The 24,205-nt window shown below is 46.9% G+C and overlaps 1 protein-coding gene and 1 pseudogene across 6 annotated transcripts in view; one reads left to right on the top strand and one right to left on the bottom strand.

The window, feature by feature from the left end:
* The window catches only part of CTBP1 (C-terminal binding protein 1), a 37,614-nt gene extending 37,193 nt beyond the window's left edge, over positions 1-421 (bottom strand). For 2 of the 6 annotated variants that reach the window (XM_063705160.1, XM_063705159.1), the window contains exon 1: positions 282-421. Coding sequence is in view for 2 of the 6 variants with exons in the window: in XM_031010003.3 (XP_030865863.1) it covers positions 282-321 (40 nt within the window). In the remaining 4 variants the exon portion in view is untranslated. Of the gene's footprint in view, positions 1-26; positions 124-281 lie in introns of those variants that run through there. The other 4 variants (XM_031010003.3, XM_031010002.3, XM_055384309.2 and 1 more) reach the window with 2 other exon arrangements.
* Positions 422-587: 166 nt separating this feature from the next.
* LOC101135745 (DNA damage up-regulated protein-like) lies at positions 588-3,997 on the top strand (annotated as a pseudogene).
* The last annotated feature ends 20,208 nt before the right edge of the window (positions 3,998-24,205 follow it).

Below are 24,205 nucleotides of genomic sequence, written 5' to 3' on the forward strand. Positions count from 1 at the left end.
AGGCCCAACAGGCCCTTTTGTGTCACCTGCACGGGCCGCGGGCGGGGACAGCAGACTGCGGCGCTCGCGCACACGCAGCGGCCCGCGCATGCGCAAGACCCTTCCCGCGGTCCCGCCCCCGACCGCGGCCACGCGCGGACGCCGGCGCGCACGCGCACTCGCACACAAAGCCGGCGGCCCGCGGGCGCGCGCTCGGTCCGCCCCCGCGCCCCCCGCCCGCGCGGCACCCGCCCCGCCCCGCCCCCGCCCGCGGCCGGAAACGCGCGCGCGCGCGGCCTTACCAAGCGGCAGGCCCTTGTTGAGCAAGTGCGAGCTGCCCATCGAGAGGCGCGAGCGGCCGCGGGCCCCGACCACTCCGGCGCGCTGCGCCGCCGCGAGCCCGGCGCGTGGGGCGGCCTCGGCGCCGTCCGCTGCTCCGCCCGCCCGCCTGCGCCTGGCCGCCGCCGTGCCGAGTCTCCGCCGCGCCGCTGAGCCGCGCTCCGACGACCGCGCGGGCGGGGACACGGCGGCGCGCGCGGGCGGGGCCTCGCGGTTGGTCTCCTGGTTCCCAGCGCGGGCGGCGCACGGACTCACGCGGGCGGCTCAGGGCCCGCCCGGCCGGGACGCGGCGGCGGGGCGGGGCGGGAGCCTGGCGGGAAGCTCGCGGGGCTGCAGCCCGGCGGAGGCCCCGGGCCTGGTGTTCCGCACGTTCTAAACCGCCTGTCCCCGAGGAAGTCGGGCAGGGTCGGGCCAGACTCAGCGCCGCTGGCGGGAGCGCCGTCCGCCCTGAGGACCCTGCGGGACGGCGCCGGGCCCGGAAGCCGAGACAGGGCCGCCCACGTCAGCGCCCGGCGCGGGCCCGAACGTAAATGGCGCTCCTCCGCGCTGCAGCCGCAGCCGCCCCACTCCCTTCCCGCTCCGCCAGCTGCCGCCCTCCCGCGCTCGCTTCTCGCCCCGCGGCCTGGCCCGTGCGCCTCCGAGGAGTTTGTCCTTGCGGTCCTGCTGTCCCCGGGGCTGGCCAGGGGCACCGAGGCCGCGGGCCCCCCATCGCCCCCACCCGAGCCCTGATTTACCCTCCGAGAGCCGGCGGCACATGGGACCCCGGGAGGAGAAGCGCGCCCGCCCCAGTGCGTCCCCAGGCGGGGGGACCCCGACTCCTGGAGGGACCGCGTCCTGCCCGGCCCGGGAAGTTCAGGGCTGGAGAACCCCCTCCCCGACCCCATTTCTCTTTTAACAAGAGTAGGGTTTGTAGCCAACCAACGTCCTGGCAGCTCAGCTCTGCTTTCCCTTTAAGCATTAATATCAAAGCCCTGCCTGCTGCCGGTGAAGCCCCGACCCGGGAGGGCCCGAAAGTCCCTTCAGGGAGAGGCCGCACTGGGCCTGCTCACCCAGGGGCTGCCCCTGCAGACTCTCCCGAGGGGCCCAGGGATATTCCTCGCGTCGCGAGTGGACGCTTCCATCCACCCCATGGGGAGGGCCTCTGCGCGTGGCTACTCTGAGCCCTCTGGAATGCTGAGATAGTTGCATAATTTCAGAAACCACGGCATGGAGACGGAATGATGCAGACTCCTATCCGCGAGACACCTGCTGTAGTTTCGCTGTGGTTCGTGAGGACGCGTCCTGGGCTGCCCTGAGAAGCCCACGTCTCCCCTTCGAGGCCTGGGAAGACCTCCGACCCCGCTGACAATGCTGGGCCCTCAGCCAGACCTGCCCTGCGTGCCACATTCTGTTCTAAGATCGGGCTGCCGAGCTGTGGCCTGGAGGAAACCTGGCAGGTGTCACCAGAGCTTTGGGGAGGGTGGGGCCCTGTCGGGGAAGCCCAGTGGGAGTCCTGAAGGAGGGAACACGTGTAGAGCCCTTGTAGGGGGAGGGGCAGCCCTGCAGAGATCTAAGAAAAAATTCCAGAAAAATGAGCAGCAACCTCCAAGGCCAGGCATCGGTGCAGGGGACGAGGGGTCGTAGCTGGAGGGGCCTAGGTGAGGCTGCCGGGAAGGGACGATGTGGTTGATGGAGTGCACAGGCAGGGACCTCACTGCATTTTTCCTGTCTGCTCGGCATGGACAGGCAGCCCATGAGAAGGCAGCAGGTGGCCGGGTGCAGGGACGTACCACCCCCACTTCCCCAGGGGAGCTGGGGTCAGACGAGTCCCAGGCACTCCATCCTCTGCAGCAAGTCAGGTTGTGATTTACTAGGGGGTGGTGAATAAAATGGAGAGGCTTCTGGGGAGAAATTCCTCGCTCCCGCGTGGACTTGCAGAGCTCAACAGGCAGCCACGTGGCTGAGTGTCCAGCAAACACTGGGGTCCTGCAGGTGGGGCTGCCCTGAGCAGCAAGCTCAGTCCAGAAAAGCAGTTCCTCTCCAGGATCCACTTCCTGCCCACTTTTATGTGCAGTGTAGCTGGAGCAGAGCTCCCTGGAATTCCACAGGCAACTGAGAACAGAGAGGGATGCAGGCCAGCCAGGGATCCAGCGTCTTCCCCATCACCACTCTCCATGGCCTCCGTCTGCACACAGTGTTCGTCTGCACAGTTTGTCAGCGCGTTATCATGACTTCTATTTGGTCCCGGCCCGTCCGTCCACTGTCCTGGCTTGTTCCAAGCGCTGCCTTCTCCAGCTGGGGTCCTGGCTGCAGAGCTGTCTGCTCCCCACGTTGGGCAACTCCAGCCAAGATTCCTACACCCAAATGTGACCGTGTTGCTCACGAAGAAGGCTCAGCTTTGCGTGTGCCCAGCCGTGTGCACAGCTCGTCCCAACTCCTGCGGGTGGCACCTGCCTCTCCCACCTCCAGTCTTTCCCCTGTGATGAGCAGATGACCACCGCCCTCCATGGTCAGTGTTTGGCTGTTCATGTGCCTGCCCACCGCCTCCTTGTGCCTGGGCCTGCCCTGTGCCTGCACACAGGAGGGGCTCATGGCGTTTGCCCTACACGGATGGGCTGTTCTGGGAGCTACTGGACAGTCACCTTGGTGGGGATGCCAGAGGCGTGGGCACTAGGTCCCCCCGGCCAGCCTCCGTTGCCACATGGGCTATTTTTGTCCATCGCGTGGGACAACCTAGTATTGGGGGAAAACTCAGTCCACTCTAAAGAAGCATCGGCGTTTTGGATGGACGAATGCTGCTTCATGCGACTCCACGTCAATGGACTATTTTATTCAACTCGGATATTTATGAGTGTCTCCTCTGTGCCAGCCACGTGTGAAAGAAGAACTCCAAGTTACTGGACACCAGGACAAACCAGGTAGATCACTGCGTCCGGTTCCTCCTCTTTCTGCCAACTCTCCCGGGCAACCGTTCTGATTCCTGGCACGGAGTCGGGGGCGAGCTCATCAGTACCCAGAGCGCCTGGTGTGCAGCCAAAGGCCCCCATTTTATTGGTCGGTGTGTCCAGTATCACGCTCAAGACAAGGGCCACCCTATTCACACGCCTCAAATACAAAAAGTGCCTGGGAACGTCGATGAGGTATTAAAGGAAACCACCGGTGTTGTCAGTCATATACACACAGAAAAAAAAATGGTCATTTTTATTTTTATTTTTTGAGATAGAGTTTCGCTCTTGTTGCCCAGGCTGGAGTGCAATTGTGCAATTTCAGCTCACTGCAATCTCTGCCGCCCGGGTTCAAGCAATTCTCCTGTCTCAGCCTCCCGAGTAGCTGGAATTGCAGACACCCATCACCACGCCCAGCTAATTTAATGTATTTTTAGTAGAGATGGGGTTTCACCATGTTGGTCAGGCTGGTCTCGAACTCCTCACCTCAGGTGGTCCACCCACGTCAGGCTCCCAAAGTGCTGAGATTACAGGCATGAGCCACTGTGCCCAGCCAAAAACAACCAAGAATTTTTTAACAATAAAATGACCAGCAAGTAAACTTGAAACAAAAATGGACAAATATCTAAAATATTTTTAAATGTATGTATTTTAATTGGCAAATAATAATTGTATATATTGTTTACAACTTGTTTTAAAATATGAATACATTGTGGAATGGCTAAATCAAGTTAATTAACATGCATTAACTCACATACTTTTTGTTTTTTTGGTGTGGTGAAGACACTTAACATCTACTCTCTTAGCAGTTTTCCAGTCACCATGTCCTACTATAGATCCCTAGAACATATTCCTCCAATGTAACTGAAATGTTGTATCCCTTGACCAACATCACTGCCCAGCCCCAGCCCCAGGTAAACACCATTCTACCCTCTGCTTCTGTGGGTTCAGCTTTTCTAGATTTCACCTGTGAGTGAGATCGTGCAGCATTTGTCTTTCTGTGCCTGGGTTTTTCACATAACGCCCTTCTGGTTCATCCATATTGTCATATATGTCAGCATTGTCTTCCTTTTTAAGGCTGACTGGTATACCATTGCGTATATACACCACATTGTCTACCTAAAATATTTTTTAATACAATCGCTGAAAACTGCCACATAACTTGTATAACTGCTGTAAGGCTTGATTTCAGCCATAAGATGGGAAGAGAAGTAACATCTACCTTGCAGGATGACTGCAAGCTGTAAAATGCCACAAAGCCCAGGGGAGCCCAGAACTGTCGCAGCAGGACAGGTCCTCTGGAAGCAGACAGACCTGCCTTGTTACTTTAGCCCTCCAGAGTCCAGTTTAGCCAGTGATGAAATGAGTACAAAAGAACACCTTTCTTGTAGGATTGCAAAATGATACAGAGGATGTCTTCATCCATTCTGTGCTGCTATAGCAGACTCCTGCAGACTGGGTAACTGACAGCTTACAGAAGCTTGTTGGCTTATGGTTCTGGAGGCTGGGAAGTCCAATCTCAAGGGACTGCATCTGGTGAGGGCTTTCTTGTTGCATCATCACATCGCAGAATAGCAGAAGGGCAAAGAGAGAGAGAAAGAAAAGGGTGCTGAACCCATCCTTTGATAAGAAGCCCACTCCCATGATAACAGCACCAGCCCATTCAGGAGGGCAAAGCCCTCGTGGCTGCATCGCCTCTCAAAAGTTCCACCTCTCAAGATCATCACAATGACAATCAAACTTTATGAATTTTGGAGGGGACAATTATTCAAACCAGAACAGAGGGGGATGGCAAATGTTCTGAAAACAAGCCTAGAAATTGATCTTAGAAATGGTGCAAAAGTAGATTTCCCCTTCTGTCTTTACCTGTGATGGTCTAACCCCAAAAGCCTCCCAGAACAGAACTTGTGAGCACAAGATAGAAACAACAAACTTGATGCAGAGCTGAGCTCACAAGGAGGTCAGGGATGTGACAGGAACCAGAGACAAACAGAAGGCTGAAAAACAGGTCTTAAAGTGTGAGAGCCAAAGGGCAGCAGCCCAGGAGAGTGTTCGTCTGGACCCTCGGGGTTTAAGTCTCCACACTCACATGGGAAAGGAGACAAGGCCTCCCTGGATCCATGTGAATCAGGAACTGGAACAAGGGCAGTCAAAGGGCTATGTCGTCAGGAGAGATGTGAATGAGTGTGCCCACAGGAACAGGAAGACAATAGGATGGTTCTGTGTTTGCCTGCCTATTGTGGTTCTGTGAGACAGAAACAGTTTTGTTGACAATTGATAATCAGGACTCAGAGCCTTGTTAGACTTCAGGTATTGAATTTTTTTTTGAGACAGGGTCTAGCTGTGTTGCCTAGGCTGGTCTTGAACTCCTGGGCCCAAGTGATCCTCCTACCTTGGCCTTCCAAAGTGCTGGGATTACAGGCATGAGCTACTGTGCCCAGCTTAGGTATCGAATTTTCACAGGTTTCACAGTCCAGGCTCTACCACCCCTGCAGCAAATAACTTGATATAAAACCTGGGCCCAGGCTAGTAATACCCTTGAAGCCCATGACAGAAGCAGGCACAGTGATAGAAACAAAATCACATAGACATTATCAATCTAGCCCCCTCCAGTTCCTACCCATAAAGCCCACTGAAGATGAATTTACAATCATAAAGTACAAAACATGCAAAGAAAGAACCACATGAGGGAAGTCAGCAGATGTGTGAACAGCAGGAACGGACTCCCCCACCAAAGGCCTTCAAAAGGTGAATCAAGCAAAAAAGAGAACATTAATTAAACATGTTTAACATGGGTAAGAATTACAGGAATAAAAGAAGTAAATGAACAAGAATACGATTGCAAGGGAGTGGGAGAAGAATAGGCAGTTTTGAAGAACTAAATGGAATATGTAGAATGAAAAACCATGCTTGCTAAAATTAACTCAATGAGTGAGTTTAAAAAGCAATTTAGACCCAGCTGAGAGCTGAATTTGTGATATATGCAGAAATTACTTCTGATGCGAGGCAGAGCATGATGACAGAATGAGGAGATCCCAAACATCTATGAGGGTTCCATTCTGAATGATTAGAAGAATGAGGAAGCAACAGTATTTAAAAAGATAATCACTAAGAAAGTTCTATACGTAATGAAAAATGTGAATCCTGAGATTCAGGAACACTGTGAGACTTGAGCTGGGGGAAGACGATGAAACTACACTTCTACATTTAGGAGTAAAACTACAGAATACAAAAGACAAAAAAATTTTAAAGTGAAAAAGAAAACCACTCAGATTACATCAAAAGCAGTTATCATGAAAGCAGCCTATCAATTACAATGATAAAAGCCAAGCAATAGTCAAATATCGATTTTTTTCAAAGTCACAAGATAAAATAAGTAGTAACATAGGATTCTGTACATAGCATTATTTGTTACCTATTGGGGCATAACAAAATTCCCCAAAACTTTGCAGCTTAAAAAACATTCAGTATTTCACCATTGCCATGAGTCAGGAATCCAGGCATGGCTTGAGTCCTCTGCATATCGGCTTCTCACCAGACTGCAATCAGGACAATGGCACAGCATCTGTGGTCTCATCTGAAGGCTTGCCTGGGGAAGTCTGCATCCGAGCTTACTCTCTGTCGGCTGTTGGGCAGAGGCACCCTCAGCTCCCAGCCATGTAGGCTCTCCCATGGGGCAGCTTCTATCAGCAAAGCACGCTAGACAAGAGGACAACACACAGTCTTCTAGGAAGAAGAAAGCCACAATCTTTTTTAAAAAAGCAAAGCAATATTTATGTAATTGCCACTTGGTTTGAGAAGTAGAACACTGTGTCAAAAACCCCTCCAAAGCCCCCGCCAGTAACTGCCCTCCTCCTTCTCCCCAGTGCAACCACTGCCCTCACTTCTGTCTTTTTTTCAACTTTTAAAAATTGTGGTAAAATGCATATAACTTAAAATTACAACCTTAATCATTTTAAGTGTACAGTTTGGTGGTGGTAAATACACTCGTGATGTGCAACCATCACCACCATGCATCTGTATAGAACTCTTTCCATCTTGTAAAACTGAAACTCTGTCTCCATTAAACAATAATTCCTCATTTCCCTTCCCCTGGCCCTGGTACCCACCATTCCACTTTCTGTTTCTATAATTTTGACTACTCTAACTACCTCATATAAGTGGAATTCTGTAGTAGTTGTATTTTTAGCAACTGGCTTATTTCGCTTGGTGCAGTGTCCTCAAGATTCATCTGTGTTGCAGCCTGTGTCAGAATCTCATCCCTTTTTAAGGCTAAATAGTATCCCATTGTTCATACCACATTCTGCTTATTCATTTATCCATTGATGGGCACTTGGGTTGTGATGTGGTTTGGCTGTGTCCCCACCCAAATCTCATCTTGAACTGTGGCTCCCACAATTCCCACATGTTGTGGGAGGGACCCAGTGGGAAGTAATTGAATCATGGGGGCAGGTCTTTCCCATGCTGTTCTTGTGGTGGTGGATAAGTCTCACGAGATCTGATGGTTTTATAAAGGGGAGTTTTCCTGCACAAGTTCTCTTCTCTTGTCTGCCGCCATGTGATACGTGCACTTCACCTTCTGCCATGATTGTGAGGTCTCCCCAGCCACGTGAAACTGTGAGTCCATTAAACCTCTTTTTCCTTATAAATTACCCAGTCTTGCATATGTCTTTATCAGCAGCATGAAAATGGACTAATACAGGTTGCTTTCATGTTTTAGCTATTGTGAATAATGCTGCCATGAACATGTGCATACAAATATCTCTTTGAGAGCCTGCTTTCAATTCTTTGGGGTATATGTGCAGAAATTCAGTTGCTGGGTAATTCTATTTTTAATTTTTTGGGGAAGCACCGTACTGTTTTCCATTGTGGATGTACCATTTCACATTCCCAGCAACAGTGCAGAAGGGTTCCAGTTTCTCCACATCCTCGCCAACACTAGTTATTTTCTGGATTTTTTGTGTGTTTTTTTGTTTGCTTGTTTGTTTATTAATATAGTAACCAACCTAATGGTGTTAGGTGGTATATCATTGCAGTTTTGTTTGGTTTTTGTTTTGTTTTTTGTTTTTGAGACAGGGTCTCACTCCATTTCCCATGCTGGAGTATAAGTGGTGCAATCATAGCTTACTGCAGGCTTGACCTCCTGGGCTCCAGTGATCCTCCTACCTCAGTCTCCTGAGTAGCTGGAAATACAGGCCTGGCTAATTTTAAATTTTATTTTATTTTATTTTTATTATTTTTATTTATTTATTTTTAGAGATGTGGTGGGGGGGGGGGTCTCACTATGTTGCACAGGTTGGTCTTGAACTGGGCTCAAGCAATCCCTTAGCCTCGCCGAGTGCTGGGATTACAGGTGTGAGCCACTGTTTCCCAGCCTTATTGTAGTTTAGATGTGCATTTGCCTAATGAATGGTGATATCAAGCATTTTTATATACATATTGCCCATTTGAGTACTTATTTAGAGAAATGTCTATTCAAGTCATGTGTCTATTTTTGAATCAGCTTTTTGTTTCATTGTAGAGTTTTAGGAGTTTTCTACATATTAAGGATACTAATTCCTGATCACATACACAACTTGCAACTATTTTCTCCCATCTAGTGAGTTGCCTCTTTACTCTGTTGACATTGTTTTTTGCCCATGCTTTTATTGTCATATCCAAGAAATTATTGCCAAATCCAAAGTTGTATAGCTTTGTCTTATTATTATTTTTTAGAGTTTTACAGTTTTATGTTGTACATTTAGGTTTTTGTAGTTTGTATATGGTGTGAGGCAAAAGGTCCAACTTTATTCTTCTGCAAATTAATGTCCTGTTTTCCCAACACCGCTTGTCAAAAAGACTATTATTTTCCCCACTGAACAGTCTCAGCACCTTGTCAAAGATTATTTGACCATATACGTGAAGGTTTATTTGTGAACTCTGTGTTCTATTTCATTGACCTATGTGTCTGTCTCTATGCCAGTGTGGTAGTGGCATAAAGATAGACATGTAGGTCCAGGGTACCACACTGGTATGACAACAGACTGTAGATTACTGTATTCTTGATCGCTGTAACTTTATAGTGAGTTTACCAGATTACTAAATTATTGATTACTGTAGCTTTGTAGTAAGTATTGAAATCAGGAAGTGTGAGTCCTCTAACTTTCTTCTTTTCTTTCAACATTGCTTTTGCTATTTGTGATCCCTTGAGATTCTATATGAGTTTCAGGGTGGGTTTTTCCATTTCTGAGAAAAAAAGGCTTTGTGGTTTTGATGGGATTGAATTAAATCTGTAGATCACTTTGAGTACTATTGACATATTCCAATCCATGAACATGGGATGTCTTCTTTATTTATTTATGTCTTCTTTAATTTCTTACTGCAATTTTTTTGTAGTTGTCAGTACAGAAGTCTTTACCCTCCTCGGTTAAGCTGATTCCTAAATATTTTATTTTATTCTTTTTGCTGCTACTGTAAGTAGAATTGTTTTCATAATTTCCTTTTTGGACTGTTCACTGTTAGTTAGCATGAACAATGTATTGATTTTTTATCCTGCTACTTAGCTGAATTCATTTATTAGTTCATTTATTTCTCATGCCTAATTGTTCTGGCTAGCACTTTTAGTACTATGCTGAATAGCAGTGGGGAAACAGGCACCCTTCCTTGTGGGTTTTTCGTATATGGCTTTTATTATGTAATGTTGAGGCAGTTTCCTTTTATTCCTAGTTTGTTCAGTGTTTTTCTTTAAATCATAAAATGTGTTGAATTTTGTCAAATGCTGCCACTGCATCAATTCAGATGGTTATGTGGGGGATTTTCCCCTTCTAGAAATGTTGTGTATTGCACTGATCCATTTTCAGTTGAGCCATCTTAGTACTCCAAGAATAAGTCACACTTGGTCGTAGTGTGTAATCCTTTTTTTAATATGCTGCTGAATTAGGTTTGCTAGTATTTTGTTGAGAATTTTCACATCTATATTCATCAGGGATGTTAGTTCTGTAGTTGTTTTGTTTTGTTTGAGACAGGGTCTTGCACTGTCGCCCAGGCTGGAGTGCAGTAATGCAATCTTGGCTTACTGTAGACTATACCTCCTGGCTCAAGCCATTCTCCTACCTCAGTTTCCTGAGTAGCTGGGACTACAGGACATGCCACCATGCCCAGCTAATTTTTGTATTTTATGTAAAGATGGGGCTTCCCCATGTTTCCCAGGCTGTTCTTGAACTCCTGAGCTTCCACCTCAGCCTCCCACAGTACTGGGGCTGCAGGCATGAGCCACTGTGCCTGGCCCTGGCCTGTAGTTTTCTTTCTTTAAAATTTTTTTTTTTTTTTTAGAGACAGGGTCTTGCTCTGCTGCCTAGGCTGGAGTGCAGTGGTGCAATCATGGCTCATTGCAGCCTGGAACTCCCAGGCTCAAGTGATCTTCCCACCTTAGCCTCCCAAGTAGCTAGGACTACAGGCGTGCACCACCACACCAGCCTATTTTATTCTTTTGTAGAGATGGGGTCTCAATATGTTGCCCAGGCTGGTCTTGAACTCCTGGTTTCAAGTGATCCTCCTGCCTGACCCTCCCAAAGTACTCGGATTACAGGTGTGATTCACCACACTTAGCCCAGTTTTCTTTTTTCATAGTGTCTTTGTCTGGCTTTGGCATCAGGATAATGTTGGCCTCATAGAATAGTTAGGAAGTAGTCCTTCGCCTTCAGTTTTTCTGAAGCGTTTGAGAAGAATCAGTATTCTTCATCAAATATTTGGGAGAATTTGCCAGTGAAGCCATCAAGTCCAGGGCTTTTCTTTGTCAGATTTTTGATTACTGATTCAATCTCCACATTAGTTATAATTCTGTTAAGACTTTCTGTTTATTCCTGATTTGTTTCTCGGTAGATTTTGTGTCTCTAGGAATTTGTTCATTTCATCCATGTTATCCAATGTGTTGGCATACAGTTGTTCATAGTACTCTCTTACAATTTTTTTTTATTTCTATAGAGTCAGTAGTAATGTGCCCACTTTCATTTCTGATTTAGTAACTGGAGTTTTCCCTCTATTTTCTTAGTCCATCTAGTGAAAGACTTGTTAATTTTGTTGATCTTTCAAAGAACTAACTTTTGGTTTTACTGGTTTTTCTCTATTGTTTTTCAGTTCTTTATTTCATTTATCTCTTCTCTAACCTTCAGTATTTCTTTTCTTCTGCTAGCTTTGGGTTTAGTTTATTCTTCTTTTTCTAGCTCCTTAAGTTGTAAAGTTAGGTTGCGGGTTTGAGATCTTGCTAGTTTTTTAGTGTAAGCATTTATAACTATGAACTTCCCCTGTGGCACTGCTTTTGCGGCATCCTGTAAGTGCTGGTCTGCTGTGTTTTCGTTTTCATTCTAAATATTTTCTTATTTCCCTTGTGATTTCTTCTCTGGCCTATTGGTTGTTTAAGAGTGTGTTGTTTAACTTCCAGAAATTTGTGGATTTTTCAGTTTTACTTCTGTTATTGATTTCTAACGTTATCCTGTTGTGGTTGGAGAAGAGTTTGTATGATACCTACATTTTAAAATCGATTGAGACCTAATTTGTGGCCTAACAGATGGTATATCCTGGAAAATGACTCATGCTTATTTGAGAAGGATGTATATGTTGCTATTGTTCTTGGTAGAATGTCTGGTTGTGTGTTAGATCTAGTTGGTTTATTGTGTTGCTGCCTGCCGCTGCCCTACACTCCTCTCACCCAACTACACATCTAACTCTGCTGAACAGCAAGCTAACACAGCACAGACTGCCCGCCCTACATGCCTCTCACTCAACTATGTGTCCAACTCTGCTGAACCCCAAGCTAACACAGCACAGGCTGCCCGCCACTGCCCTACACGCCTCTCACCCAGCTAGACTCGCGTCCAACTCTGCTGAACCACCAGCTAACACAGCACAGACTGCTCGCCGCTGCCCTACGGGCTTCTCACCCGGCTAGACTCGCGTCAAACTCCAAGCAGGCTGGTGAGACAGCGCTGCTACAATACAGGGTACAGGAGCCAAGGGGACGGCGCACAGGGACTTTTGTGTAACCATTTGTGGCCTGGGACCCCAGAGCTAGTGTCTGGCAATGTTTGGGTTTAGACCTAGAGGTGATGGCTCCAGTCCTGCCCACTTTGCCCCATCCTCTGGGTCCCGTGCCTCCCCTGGGCCTTTGGACTCCTACCAGGCCCGGCGGCAGGTGCATCACACTGTCGGGTTCCTAAGTGCCACAGGCCTGGGATCAGCAGGCGTGAGGAACGCCAGCGGTGTCCCTGGAAAGCAGTCCCCGGGGCTGGGTGAGGCAGGAGGAGTGTGGCAGGTGGGGAAGCTGGATAGAGGTTGCTCTGTGGGCCATGAGAAGGGTGGAAGGACTTGGGGGCAGGGAGAGATTTTGGGTTTGTCTTCATAAGGGTCATTCTGGCTGCTCTCAGAGGGGGATTGAAGGAGCAAGGCAAGGAGACACAGTGGCGTTCGTGGTCACGGGGGAAGGGCTGCTTTCCAGCGGTAGGGCTGAGAAGCGGTGAGGAAGAAGCCTGGGGTGGTGGGTGGCTTGCACTGACTGGGCTGCGGTCCTACCTAAGCTCCAGGGAGGACGGGGTTTCTGAGGAGACCTGGGGAACAGGACACATCCATGGAACCCCCGGTGGAGGTGGATGGCCGATGAGCCTGGTGCCCAGAGGCAGCACTTGAAGTCACAGGAGCTAAGAGCAACAGTGGGTAAGCCAAGGAGAGGGGTCAGAGAAGCGTGGCCTGGGTCAGAGCATGCCTTCCAGGGAGGTGAGTGAACCTAAGGGGAACCTGGCAGGAGGAGGGATGAGTAGGGTCTGCAGTAGAGACAATGGGGCTGGCAGGGCAGAGTTCGGGCAACGCGGACCTGCCTGAGGAGAAGCGGCTTGGAGCCGATGTGGACGGGTGCACATCCAGTGAACCACAGTGTCAGGGCATGATCACCGGGGTGGGGAACGTGAGGACCAGGAGGAGGGGCTGTTTGAGCAGGGAATTGGGTGCAGGGACCTTGGGCGCAGGTCTGAGGAGGGGGACATGGGCAACCCTTTCCTCTTCTCACACCAGGACCCCGGGGTGTCGCTCGTGGAGGATGGGGGATGGGATCGTTTCTTCATCCGTGCATCTTTTCAGGGATGTTTCCGTTGTTTCCAGATGTTTTTGTTTTTTGTTATTTCAAAGAAATCTGCAAACATTTGCATGTAGGTTTTTATGTGAATGTAAGTTTTTGATTCTCTGGAACAAGTGTCCAGCTGTGTGATTGCTGGGTTGTGAAGTAAGCGTATGTTTCACTTTTTAAGGACCCATCAGACTGTCTCGCCAGCGTGGCTGGACCAGCTCACCTTCTCACCAGTGATATGTGACAGCTCTGCATTCTTGCCAACGTTTGGTGTTGTCACTATTTTTAATGTTATCCATTTTAGCTGTTCTAATAGGTAGGTAGTGATCTCTCATTCGGGCTTTCCTTTGCATTTCCCGTGTGACTAGCACCGTTGGATGTCTTTTCATGCACTTATTTGCCATCTGTATCCAGCTATCTCTCAGTATCCATGCGGATTGGCTTCAGGGCGCTCCTCAGATACCAAAATCCCCGGATGCTCAAGTCCGTGATGTAAAATGGCACAGCATTTGCACATAACAAAGTATTCTCCCATGTACTTTAAACCACCTTAGATTATTTATAATACTGAATGCAATGTAAATGCGACGTAAACAGTTGTTATGCTGTATTGTTTAGAGAATAATAACAAGAAAAGAGTCTATACATGTTCAATACAAACACAATTTTTTTTTCAAATATTTTGGATCCGTGGTTGGTAGAATCCACAGATGCAGAGCCCGTGGATACCGAGCGAGGACTGTATTCTCTTTGGTAAAATTCTTCTTGTCTTTTGCCCATTTACTATTTGGGTGGTGTGGTTTTTTTGCTGTTGAGTTTTGAGTATATATATTCTAGACATAAGTCCTTTATCAAATGTGTGGTTTGCAGATATGCTCTCCTAACATGAAACTTGTTTTTTCATCCTCCTACCAGGATTTGTACAGAGCAAATGTTTTTAACTTTGCTAAAGTCCAATTTACCAAACGTTTTATTTTACTTTCAGGGTCATGTCTAATATCTCTCAGCCAAACCCTAAGTCCTAAAGATTTTCTCCTATGTCTCCTTCTAAAAGTTTTATAATTTTACATTTAAACCTATACGATGATCAATTCGAGCTAATTTTTGTTGAAGAAGTGATGTTTAAATCAAGGTGTTTTTGCTTTTTGTTTGGGTGTTTTTGTTTGTTTGTTTGTTTTTTGCATACAGGTGTCCAATTGCACCAGGACCATTTGCTGAAAAGACTATCCTCTCCATTAGATTAAGTTTTCACCTTTGTCAAAACCCAGTTAGTTGTACTAGCATGGGTCGACTTCTGGGTACTCTATTCTGTAACATTGATCAATGTGTCTTTTCCTCCATGAATACCACATAACCTTCATTACTATGGTTATATATAGAGTAAGTCTTGAAATGGGACATACAGATTTCTCCCATTTTAGTCTTATTTTTATTTATTTATCTATTTATTTATTTATTTTTTTAGGCAGAGTCTCACTCTGTCACCAGGCTGGAGTACTGTGGCGCGATCTCAGCTCACTACAACCTCCGCCTCCCAGATTCAAACAATTCTCCTGCCTCAGCCTCCTGAGTAGCTGAGATTACAGGCGTGCACCACCACGCCCAGCTAATTTTTTGTATTTTTAGTAGAGACGGGATTTCACCATGTTGGCCAGGATGGTCTCAATCTCTTGACCTTGTGATCTGCCCACCTCGGCCTCTCAAAGTGCTGGGATTACAGGCATGAGCCACCACGCCCAGCCTCTTATTTTTATTTTTTAGAGACAAAGTCTTGCTCCGCCACCCAGGCTGGAGTGCAGTGGCACGATCATAGCTCACCACAGCCTCAAACTCCTGGGCTTAAGTGATCCTCCCATCTCAGCCTTCCAACTACCTAGGACTACAGGCGTGGACCACCATGCCTGCCTAATTTTTTAAAATTTATTTTTGTAGAGACAGACTGTCACTATGTTGCCTAGGCTGGTCTGAAACTACTGGCCTTAAGCAATCCTCTCACCTTGGCCTCCCAAAGTGCTGGGATTACAGGCATGAACCATTGGACTTGGCCCATTTTATTCTTTTTCAAAATTGTTTTAGCTATCCTGGTTCCTTTGCATTTCCATACAAACTTTAGAATGAGCTTATCTGTGGGTTTTTTTCTTTTTTTTTGAGGTAAAGTTTCACTCTTATTGCCCAGGCTGGAGCGCAATGGCGCGATCTCGGCTCACTGCATCCTCTACCTTCTGAGTTCAAGCGATTCTCCTACCTCAGCCTCCCAAGTAGCTGGGACTACAGGCATGCACCACCACACGTGGCTAAGTTTTGTATTTTTAGTAGAGACGGGGTTTCACCATGTTGGCCAGGCTGGTCTTGAACTCCTGACCTCAAGTGATCTATCTGCCTTGGCCTCCCAAAGTGCTGGGATTACAGGCATGAGCCACCACGCCCAGCCAACCCGCCCACTTCTATTAAATAAAATGTCTGGGGAGCTTAATTTGGGCTGAGCTCCTGCACTAGGCCCCAACAGACCAAACTAAAACGTGCTACGTGGCACATAATCAAACTGGAACTTTAAAAAGAACCACAGGAGGCCAGGCATGGTGGCTCACACCTGTAATCCCAGCACTTTGAGAGGCCAAAGCAGGAGGATCACTTGAGCTCAAGACCAGCCTGGGCAACACAGTGAGATCTCATCTCTACAAAAAATCAAAAAATTAGCTGAGGGTGGTGGCACATGCCTGCGGTCCCTGCTACTCAGGAGGCTGGAGTGGGAGGATCCCTTGAGCCCAGGAGATGGAGGCTGCCGTGAGCCATGACTGAGCCATTGCCCTGAAGCCTGGGTGACCGAGCAAAAACCTGTCTCAAACAAACAAACAAACAAAAAACACCACAAGAAATCCCCAAACGGGCCAGTTTTCCAAAAACCAGAAGATTCATGGCAACCAATCAAAAGGGACCCAGTCAACCCAAGCCGGCATAATCAGGAAGTCAATCCATACAAGGAAAATAGCCTCAGGAGAGCCGGGCTGCTTGTGCTGTGATGGTCCTTGCTACTGAAGCTGCCTTGTCATGGCTGGTCAGCTGCCATGCCCAAAGGAGCTCCTGTCTGTTTTGCAGGCTGGGTGCTGCCCAGTTCATGAATTACTAATAAAAGACAATTAAGCTGGGTGTGTGGTGCACACCTGTAGTCCCAGCTACTCAGGAGGCTGAGGTGGGAGGATCGCTTAAGCCCACAGCCTTGGCAACCTAGCAAGACTCCATCTCAAAACTCAATTTGCTGAAATTTTGTTCTTTGATGGTTTCTATCCTTAAAACAGAACCAGCTGGAACCCTCTGGAAAGTTTCAGAACCACCAGCATCAGGGTGGCCAAGACGTGGGCACTGCCAGACAGGGGACCATGTGGGGCCAGAAGAAATGACAGGACATAGCAGGTCTCAGACATGACCAGAGACTGCTGCCAGTGGTGGAAGGCTTCCCTGAGCGTGATGACCTGGCCACTCCACAGGAAGCCTCCACACCCAAGGTTAAAGGTGTCCAGCTGCGGCCAGGGTTCCAGGGTACCTGTGGATCCCGTGATGTGGCACTGAAGATCTGAGCTGTGCAGAGGAGCTGCACCACAGACGCCAGGTTTCCGTGTGGAGAATGCACATAATGGGAGGCCTTGAGCTGAGGCCCAGCCCCCGACCCCCACCCCCACCCACCAGCAGGGGATTCTCCTCAGGGCCTCACAGAGCACCACGTGGTGTCATTGCTGGTCCTGCCATAGCTCCCAGGACCAATGCTTCCCAGAACTCCCTGCTACATAAATACATCCGGTCCCTTTCCCTCGAGATCTTGAAAAGTGAAGACTTCACTTGGCAGTAACAGTGAAACATTTCAACATGGTAAGTTGTCATTTTATGCACACATGGAATGGTGGCCCATAAAGGGCCTGGGGGTCCAATATCCTACATACTGGACTCCTCATTAGTCCTCTGAGTCTTCTGTTACCCAACACACTGCATTGGGATCAAACTGAATTTGCAGCCAGGCATCATAGCTCATGCCTGTAATTCCAGCACTTTGGGAGGCTGAGATAGAGGATCACTTGAGACCAGGAGTCCAAGACCAGCCTGGGGAACATAACGAGACCTTGCCTCTACAAAAAAAGTTTTAAAAATTAGCCTGGTGTAGTGGGCATGCCTGTAGTCTTAGCTACTAGGGAGGCGGAGGTAGGAGGATCACTTGAGCCCAGGAGTTCAAAGTTATAGTGAGCTAAGAGTGCATCACAGCACTCCAGCCCAGGCAACAGAGCAAGACCCTGATTCTAAACACACCTATACACACACACACACACACCCCACCACCAACAACAATGAAAAACCCTGAATTTACATCCTTCACAATAAAGTGATAGCTTCTGTGACATTTGCACAGAACTCTGAGTAAAGTTGCCTTTTCAGTCACATCTGTTAATGTTGACAAGACATAATCTAAAAATCAAGAGGATGAGAATGGAAGGACCACTTCCCTTCTAGTGACCTCCTGGACCACACCAAGCACCAACATCATAAGGATCCAAGGAATCTCTGGAAAGTTCTATCTCCAGAAGATACCCTGAGAACACTTAGGCCCTCCCGGACCACATGAAGCACCACCGTCATAAGGATCCAAGGCATCTCTGGAAAGTTCCTTCTCCAGAAGAAGGATCCAAAGCATCTCTGGAAAGTTCCATCTCCAGAAGATTCCCTGAGAACACTTAGGCCCTCCCAGACCACACCAAGCACCAACATCATGAGGATCCAAGGCGTCTCTGGAAAGTTCCCTCTCCAGAAGATTCCCTGAGAAGACTTAGGCATGATCTTAAATAAATATTCCTGTTGTTTAAAAGGCCTTAAATTCCTCATTTTTAAGCTGTTGGGAGTCCCTTGCAATTCCATATACACTTGAGAATCTACTTTTATTTCTTTGGACAGGGCTGTTGGAATTTTGATAGGCATTGTGTTGAATCTGTAGATCACTTTGGGTAGTATTGACATCTTAACAGTATTAAGTTTTCCTATCCATGAATATGGGATGTCTTTCCATTTATTTAGGTGTTATTTAATTTCTTTTAGCAATCTTCTCTATTTTCAGCATACGAGTCTTTCACCTCCTTGGTTAGACTTATTCCTGAGTATTTAATTCTTTTAGATATTGTTGTAAATGGCATTGTTTACTTAATTTCCTGTTTGAATTGTTCAATACTGATGCACAGAAACAAATGAATTTTGCGTGTTGATCTTGATGTGTTGATCTTGTAACTTTGCTGAATTTGTTTATGAGCTATTGTACCTTCTTGTGGGTTCTTTTGGATTTTCTATATGTAGGATTATGTCATCTTCAAATAGAGATCGTTTTACCACTTCCCATCCATTTGGGTGTTTTTCATTTCTTTTTTTTTCTATGTAGGGGCCAGCCCTACAGGGTCTGTGGGTTTTTCTCCCCATGTGCAGAGACAAGAGATTGTAGAAATAAAGACACAAGACAAAAAGATAGAAGAAAAGACAGTTGGGCTCGGGGGACCACTACCACCAAGACGTGGAGACCAGTAGTGGCCCCGAATGCCTGGCTGTGCTGTTATTTATTGGATACAAAGCAAAAGGGGCAGGGTAAAGAGTGTGTCATCGCCAATGATTGATAAGGTCACGTGAGTCATGTGTCCACTGGACAGGGGGCCCTTCCCTGTTAGGTAGCCAAAGCAGAGAGAGAGAGGACAGCTTAGGTCATTATTTTTTCTATGCTCTTTTTAGAAAGATCAAAGACTTTAATACTTTCACTAATTTTGCTACTGCTGTCTAGAGGGCGGAGCCAGGTGTACAGAGGGGAACATGAAAGTGAAACAGGAGCGTGACCGCTGAAGCACAGCATCACAGGGAGACGGTTAGGCCTCCAGATAACTGCGGGCGGGCCTAACTGATGTCAGGCCCTCCACAAGGGGTGGTGGAACAGAGTCTTCTCTAAACTCCCCTGGGGAAAGGGAGACTCCCTTTCCTGGTCTGCTAAGTAGCGGGTGCTTTTCCTTGGCACTGACGCTACAGCTAGACCATGGTCTGCTTGGTAATGGGCATCTTCCCAGATGCTGGCGTTACCGCTAGACCAAGGAGCCCTCTAGTGGCCCTGTCTGGGAGTTACAGAGGGCTCATACTCTTCTGGTCACTTCTCACCGTGCCCCTTCAGCTCCTATCTCTGTATGGCCTGGTTTTTCCTAGGTTATAATTGTAGAGCAAGGATTATTATAATATTGGAATAAAGAGTAATTGCTACAAACTAATGATTAATTATATTCATATATAATCATATCTATGATCTGTATCTAGTATAACTTTTGTTATTTTATGTATTTTATTACACTGGAACAGCTCGTGCCCTTGGTCTCTTGCCTCGGCACCTGGGTGGCTTGCCGCCCACAGTCTATAGCATTGGTACAACTTCTGGTATGCTGTTGAATAGTAGTGGTGAGAGCCTTGTTCCTGACCTTAGGGGAAAAGCTTTCAGTCTTTCACAACTGAGTATGATGTTAGCTGTGTGTGTGTGTGTGTGTGTGTGTGTGTATGTGTGTTTGAGACGGAGTTTCACTCTTGTTGCCCAGGCTGGAGTGCAATGGGTGCGATCTCAGCTTACCGCAACCTCTGCCTCCCGAGTTCCAGCAATTCTCCTGCCTCAGCCTCCCAAGTAGCTGGGATTACAGGCATGCACCACCACACCCGGCTAATTTTTTGTATTTTTAGTAGAGACTGGGCTTCTCCATGTTGGTCAGGCTGGTCTCGAACTCCTGACCTCAGATGATCCGCCTGCCTCAGCCTCCCAAAGTGCTGGGATTACAGGCGTGAGCCACCACCCGCAGCCATGTTTTGTTTTTGTTTTTGGAGACAGAATCTTGCTCTGTAGTCCCAGCTGGAGTGCAATGGCACAATCTTGGCTCGTTGCTACCTCCACCTCTTGGTCTCAAGCGATCTTCCCACCTCAGCCTCCCAAGTAGCTGGGACCACAGGTGTGTACCGCCATGCCCAGCAAATTTTTTAATATTTTTTTGTTGAGAGACGAGGCTTCACTATGTTGTCCAGTCTGGTCTTGAACTCCTCGGCTCAAGTGTTCATCCCCACTCGGCTTCCCAAAGTGCTGGGATTACAGGCATGAGCCACCATGCCTGCCCAGCTATGGGTTTCTCATAATACCCTTTATCATGTTGAGAAATTTTGTTTCCATTCTTAGTTTTCTGAGCTTTTCTTTCTTAAATCATGGAAGGTATTAGATTTTGTCAAATACTTTTTCTGTGTAAATTGAGATAATTATGTGGATTTTTTCCCCTTAATTCTATTACTGTGGTGTATTACATTGATTGATTTTCTCATGTTGAACCATCCTTGCATTCCTAGATAAATTTAACTTGGTCATGATGAATAGATGAACAATCCTTTTAAGATGCTGTTGCATTCAATCTGCTAATATTTTGCTGAGGATTTTGCATCTGTATTTGTAAGTGGTATTGGTCTGTACTTTTCTTTTCCATGAATGTCTTTATTTTGTTTCAGTATTAGGGTAATGCTGGCAGCGTAGAATGAGTTAGGAAGTGTTCCTCCTGTTCAACTATTTGGAAACATTTGAGAAGAACTGGTATTAATTTTCCTTTAAATGTTTAGTTGAACTAACCTGTGAAGCCATATGGCCCAGGACTTTTCTGTGCTGGAAGGTTAATCAGTAATTTAAAGCAAATCACTTATTTAATCTCTTTACATGTTATAGGTCTGTTGGGATTTTTTACTTTTTCTTGAGTCCATTTAGGTTAATGTGTGTTTTAAGGAATTTGTTCATTTCTCCTATGTTATCTAATTTGTTGGAATACAATTGTTGACATATTCTCTAATAATCCTTTTTATTTCTATAAGGCCATTTTCACATCTGGTTTCACTTCTGGTTTTTATTTGTGTCTTCTCTTTTTGTTCTTTGTCAGTCTACTCAAAGGTTTATCAATTGTGTTGATATTTTTTAAAAAATCAACTTTTGGTTTTATTAATTTTCTCTATTTTTTTTTCTTTTTTTGAGACAGGGTCTCTCTCTCTCACCCAGGCTTCAGTGCAGTGGTGCAATCATGGCTCACTACAGCCTCGACCTCCCAGACTCAAGTGATCCTCCCACCTCAGTCTCCCAAGTAGCTGGGACTATAGGCACATGCCACCACACCCTGTTTCACCATGTTGGCTAGGCTGGTCTCAAACTCCTGGGCTCAAGCGATCCTCCCACCTTGGCTTCCCAAAGTGCTGGAATTACAGGTATGAGCCACCACACCTGGCCTGTATTTTCTCTGTCTCTTCTCTATTATTTTCTTGCTTTTGCTAATTATTATTTCCTTGCTTCTGCTAGCTTTGGGTTTAGTTTGCTCTTCTTTTTCTAGTTCCTTAAGATGTAAGTTAGGTTATTAATTTGAGATCATTCTTCTTTTTTGTTGTTGTTGTTGTTTCTTTTTTTAAATTTAAATTTTTATTTTTATTTTACTTTATGTTCTGAGATACATGTGCAGAATGTGCAGGTTTGTTACATAGCTATACATGTGCCATGGTGGTTTGCTGTACCGATCAACCCGTCATCTAGGTTTTAAGCCCCTCATGCATTAGGTATTTCTCCTGATGCTCTCCCTCCCCTTGCTCCCCACCCCTGACGGGCCCTGCTATGTGATGTTCCCCTCCCTGTGTCCATGTGTTCTCACTGTTCAACTCCCACTTATGAGTGAGAACATGCGGTGTTTGGTTTTCTGTTCCTGTGTTAGTTTGCTGAGAATTATGGCTTCCAGCTTCATCCATGTCCCTGTAAAGGACATGAACTCATCCTTTTTATGGCTGCATAGTATTCCGTGGTGTATATGCCACATTTTCTTTTCTTTTCTTTTTTCTTTTTTTTTTTTTTTTGAGACAGAGTCTCACTCTGTCGCCCAGGCTGGAGTGCAGTGGCGCAATCTCGGCTCACTGCAAGCTCCACCTCCCAGGTTCAAGTGATTCTTCTGCCTCAGCTTCCCAAGTACCTGGGACTACAGGCGCCCGCCACCATGCCCGGCTAATTTTTTGTATTTTTAGTAGAGACGGGGTTTCACCGTGTTAGCCAGGATGGTCTCGATCTCCTGACCTCGTGATCCGCCCACCTCGGCCTCCCAAAGTGCTGGGATTACAGGCGTGAGCCACTGCGCCCGGCCACAAGCCACATTTTCTTTATCTAGTCTATAACTGATGGGCTTTTGGGTTGGTTCCCAGTCTTTGTACTCTTCTTTTTAACATAGGCATTGATAGCTATCAGCTTCCCTCTGGGTGTTGCTTTTACCGCATTCCCTAAATTTTGGTATAGTGTGTTTTTATTTTCATGTATCTCTAATTATGTTCTCATTTCCCTTGTGATTTCTTCTTTGACCAACTGGTTGTTTAAGAGAGTCTTATTTAAAATAATTTCCATAACTTTGTAAATTTTTCAATTTTCCTTCTGGTACTGATTTCTAACCTCATACTGTGATGGTCAGAGAGATTCTTTTGTATGATACTGTATTAGTCAGGGTTCTCTAAGAGGGACAGAACTAATAGGATATATTAGGGGAGTTTATTAAGTATTAACTTACACAATCACAAGGTCCCACAATAGGCCATCTGTAAGCTGAGGAGCAAGGAGAGCCAGTCCGACTCCCAAAACTGAAGAATTTGGAGTCTGATGTTCGAGGGCAGGAAGCATCCAGCACAGAGAAAGATGTAGGCTGTGAGGCTAGGCCAGTCTCAACCTTTTATGTTTCTCTGCCTGCCTTATATTTGCTGGCAGTTGATTAGATTGTGCCCACCAGATTAAGGGTGAGTCTGCCTTCCCAAGTCCACTGACTCAATTGCTAATCTCCTTTGGTAACACCCTCACAGACACACCCAGGATCAATACCCTGCATCCTTCAATCCAATCAAGTTCACACTCAGTGTCAACCATCACAGATATCGATCCTTTTTAATCTACTCAGGCCTAACTTGTGGCTAATATATGGTCTATCCTGGAGCATGTCCTTTGCACACTTGGGTTTTGTTGTTGGGCGGGGGTTCTGGATGTGTCTATCAGGTATCATTGGGTTTGCTTTTGGGTGGGGTTCTGGATGTGTCTATTAGGTTTCAGTGGGTTTTACTGTTGGGTGGGGGTTCTGGATGTGTCTATTAGGTTTCAGTGGGTTTTGCTGTTGGGCGGGGGTTCTGGATGTGTCTATTAGGTTTCAGTGGGTTTTGCTGTTGGGCGGGGGTTCTGCGTGTGTCTATTAGGTTTCAGTGGGTTTTGCTGTTGGGCGGGGGTTCTGCATATGTCTATTAGGTTTCAGTGGGTTTTGATGTTGGGCGGGGGTTCTGCATGTGTCTATCAGGTTTCAGTGGGTTTTGATGTTGGGCGGGGGTTCTGGATGTGTCTATTAGGTGTCAGTGGGTTTTGCTGTTGGGTGGGGGTTCTGGATGTGTCTATCAGGTTTCATTGGGTTTTGTTGTTGGGCGGGGATTCTGGATGTATCTATCAGGTTTCATTGGGTTTTGCTGTTGGGTGGGGGTTCTGGATGTGTCTATCAGGTTTCATTGGGTTTTGTTGTTGGGTGGGGATTCTGGATGTATCTCTTAGGTTTCATTGGGGTTTGCTGTTGGGCGGGGGTTCTGGATGTGTCTATCAGGTTTCATTGGGTTTTGTTGTTGGGTGGGGATTCTGGATGTATCTATTAGGTTTCATTGGGGTTTGCTGTTGGGCGGGGGTTCTGGATGTGTCTATCAGGTTTCATTGGGTTTTGTTGTTGGGTGGGGATTCTGGATGTATCTATTAGGTTTCATTGGGGTTTGCTGTTGGGTGGGGGTTCTGGATGTGTCTATCAGGTTTCACTGGGTT

The sequence above is a fragment of the Gorilla gorilla genome, chromosome 3 (genome assembly GCF_029281585.2).
Source record: "Gorilla gorilla gorilla isolate KB3781 chromosome 3, NHGRI_mGorGor1-v2.1_pri, whole genome shotgun sequence".
Lineage (NCBI taxonomy): Eukaryota > Metazoa > Chordata > Mammalia > Primates > Hominidae > Gorilla > Gorilla gorilla.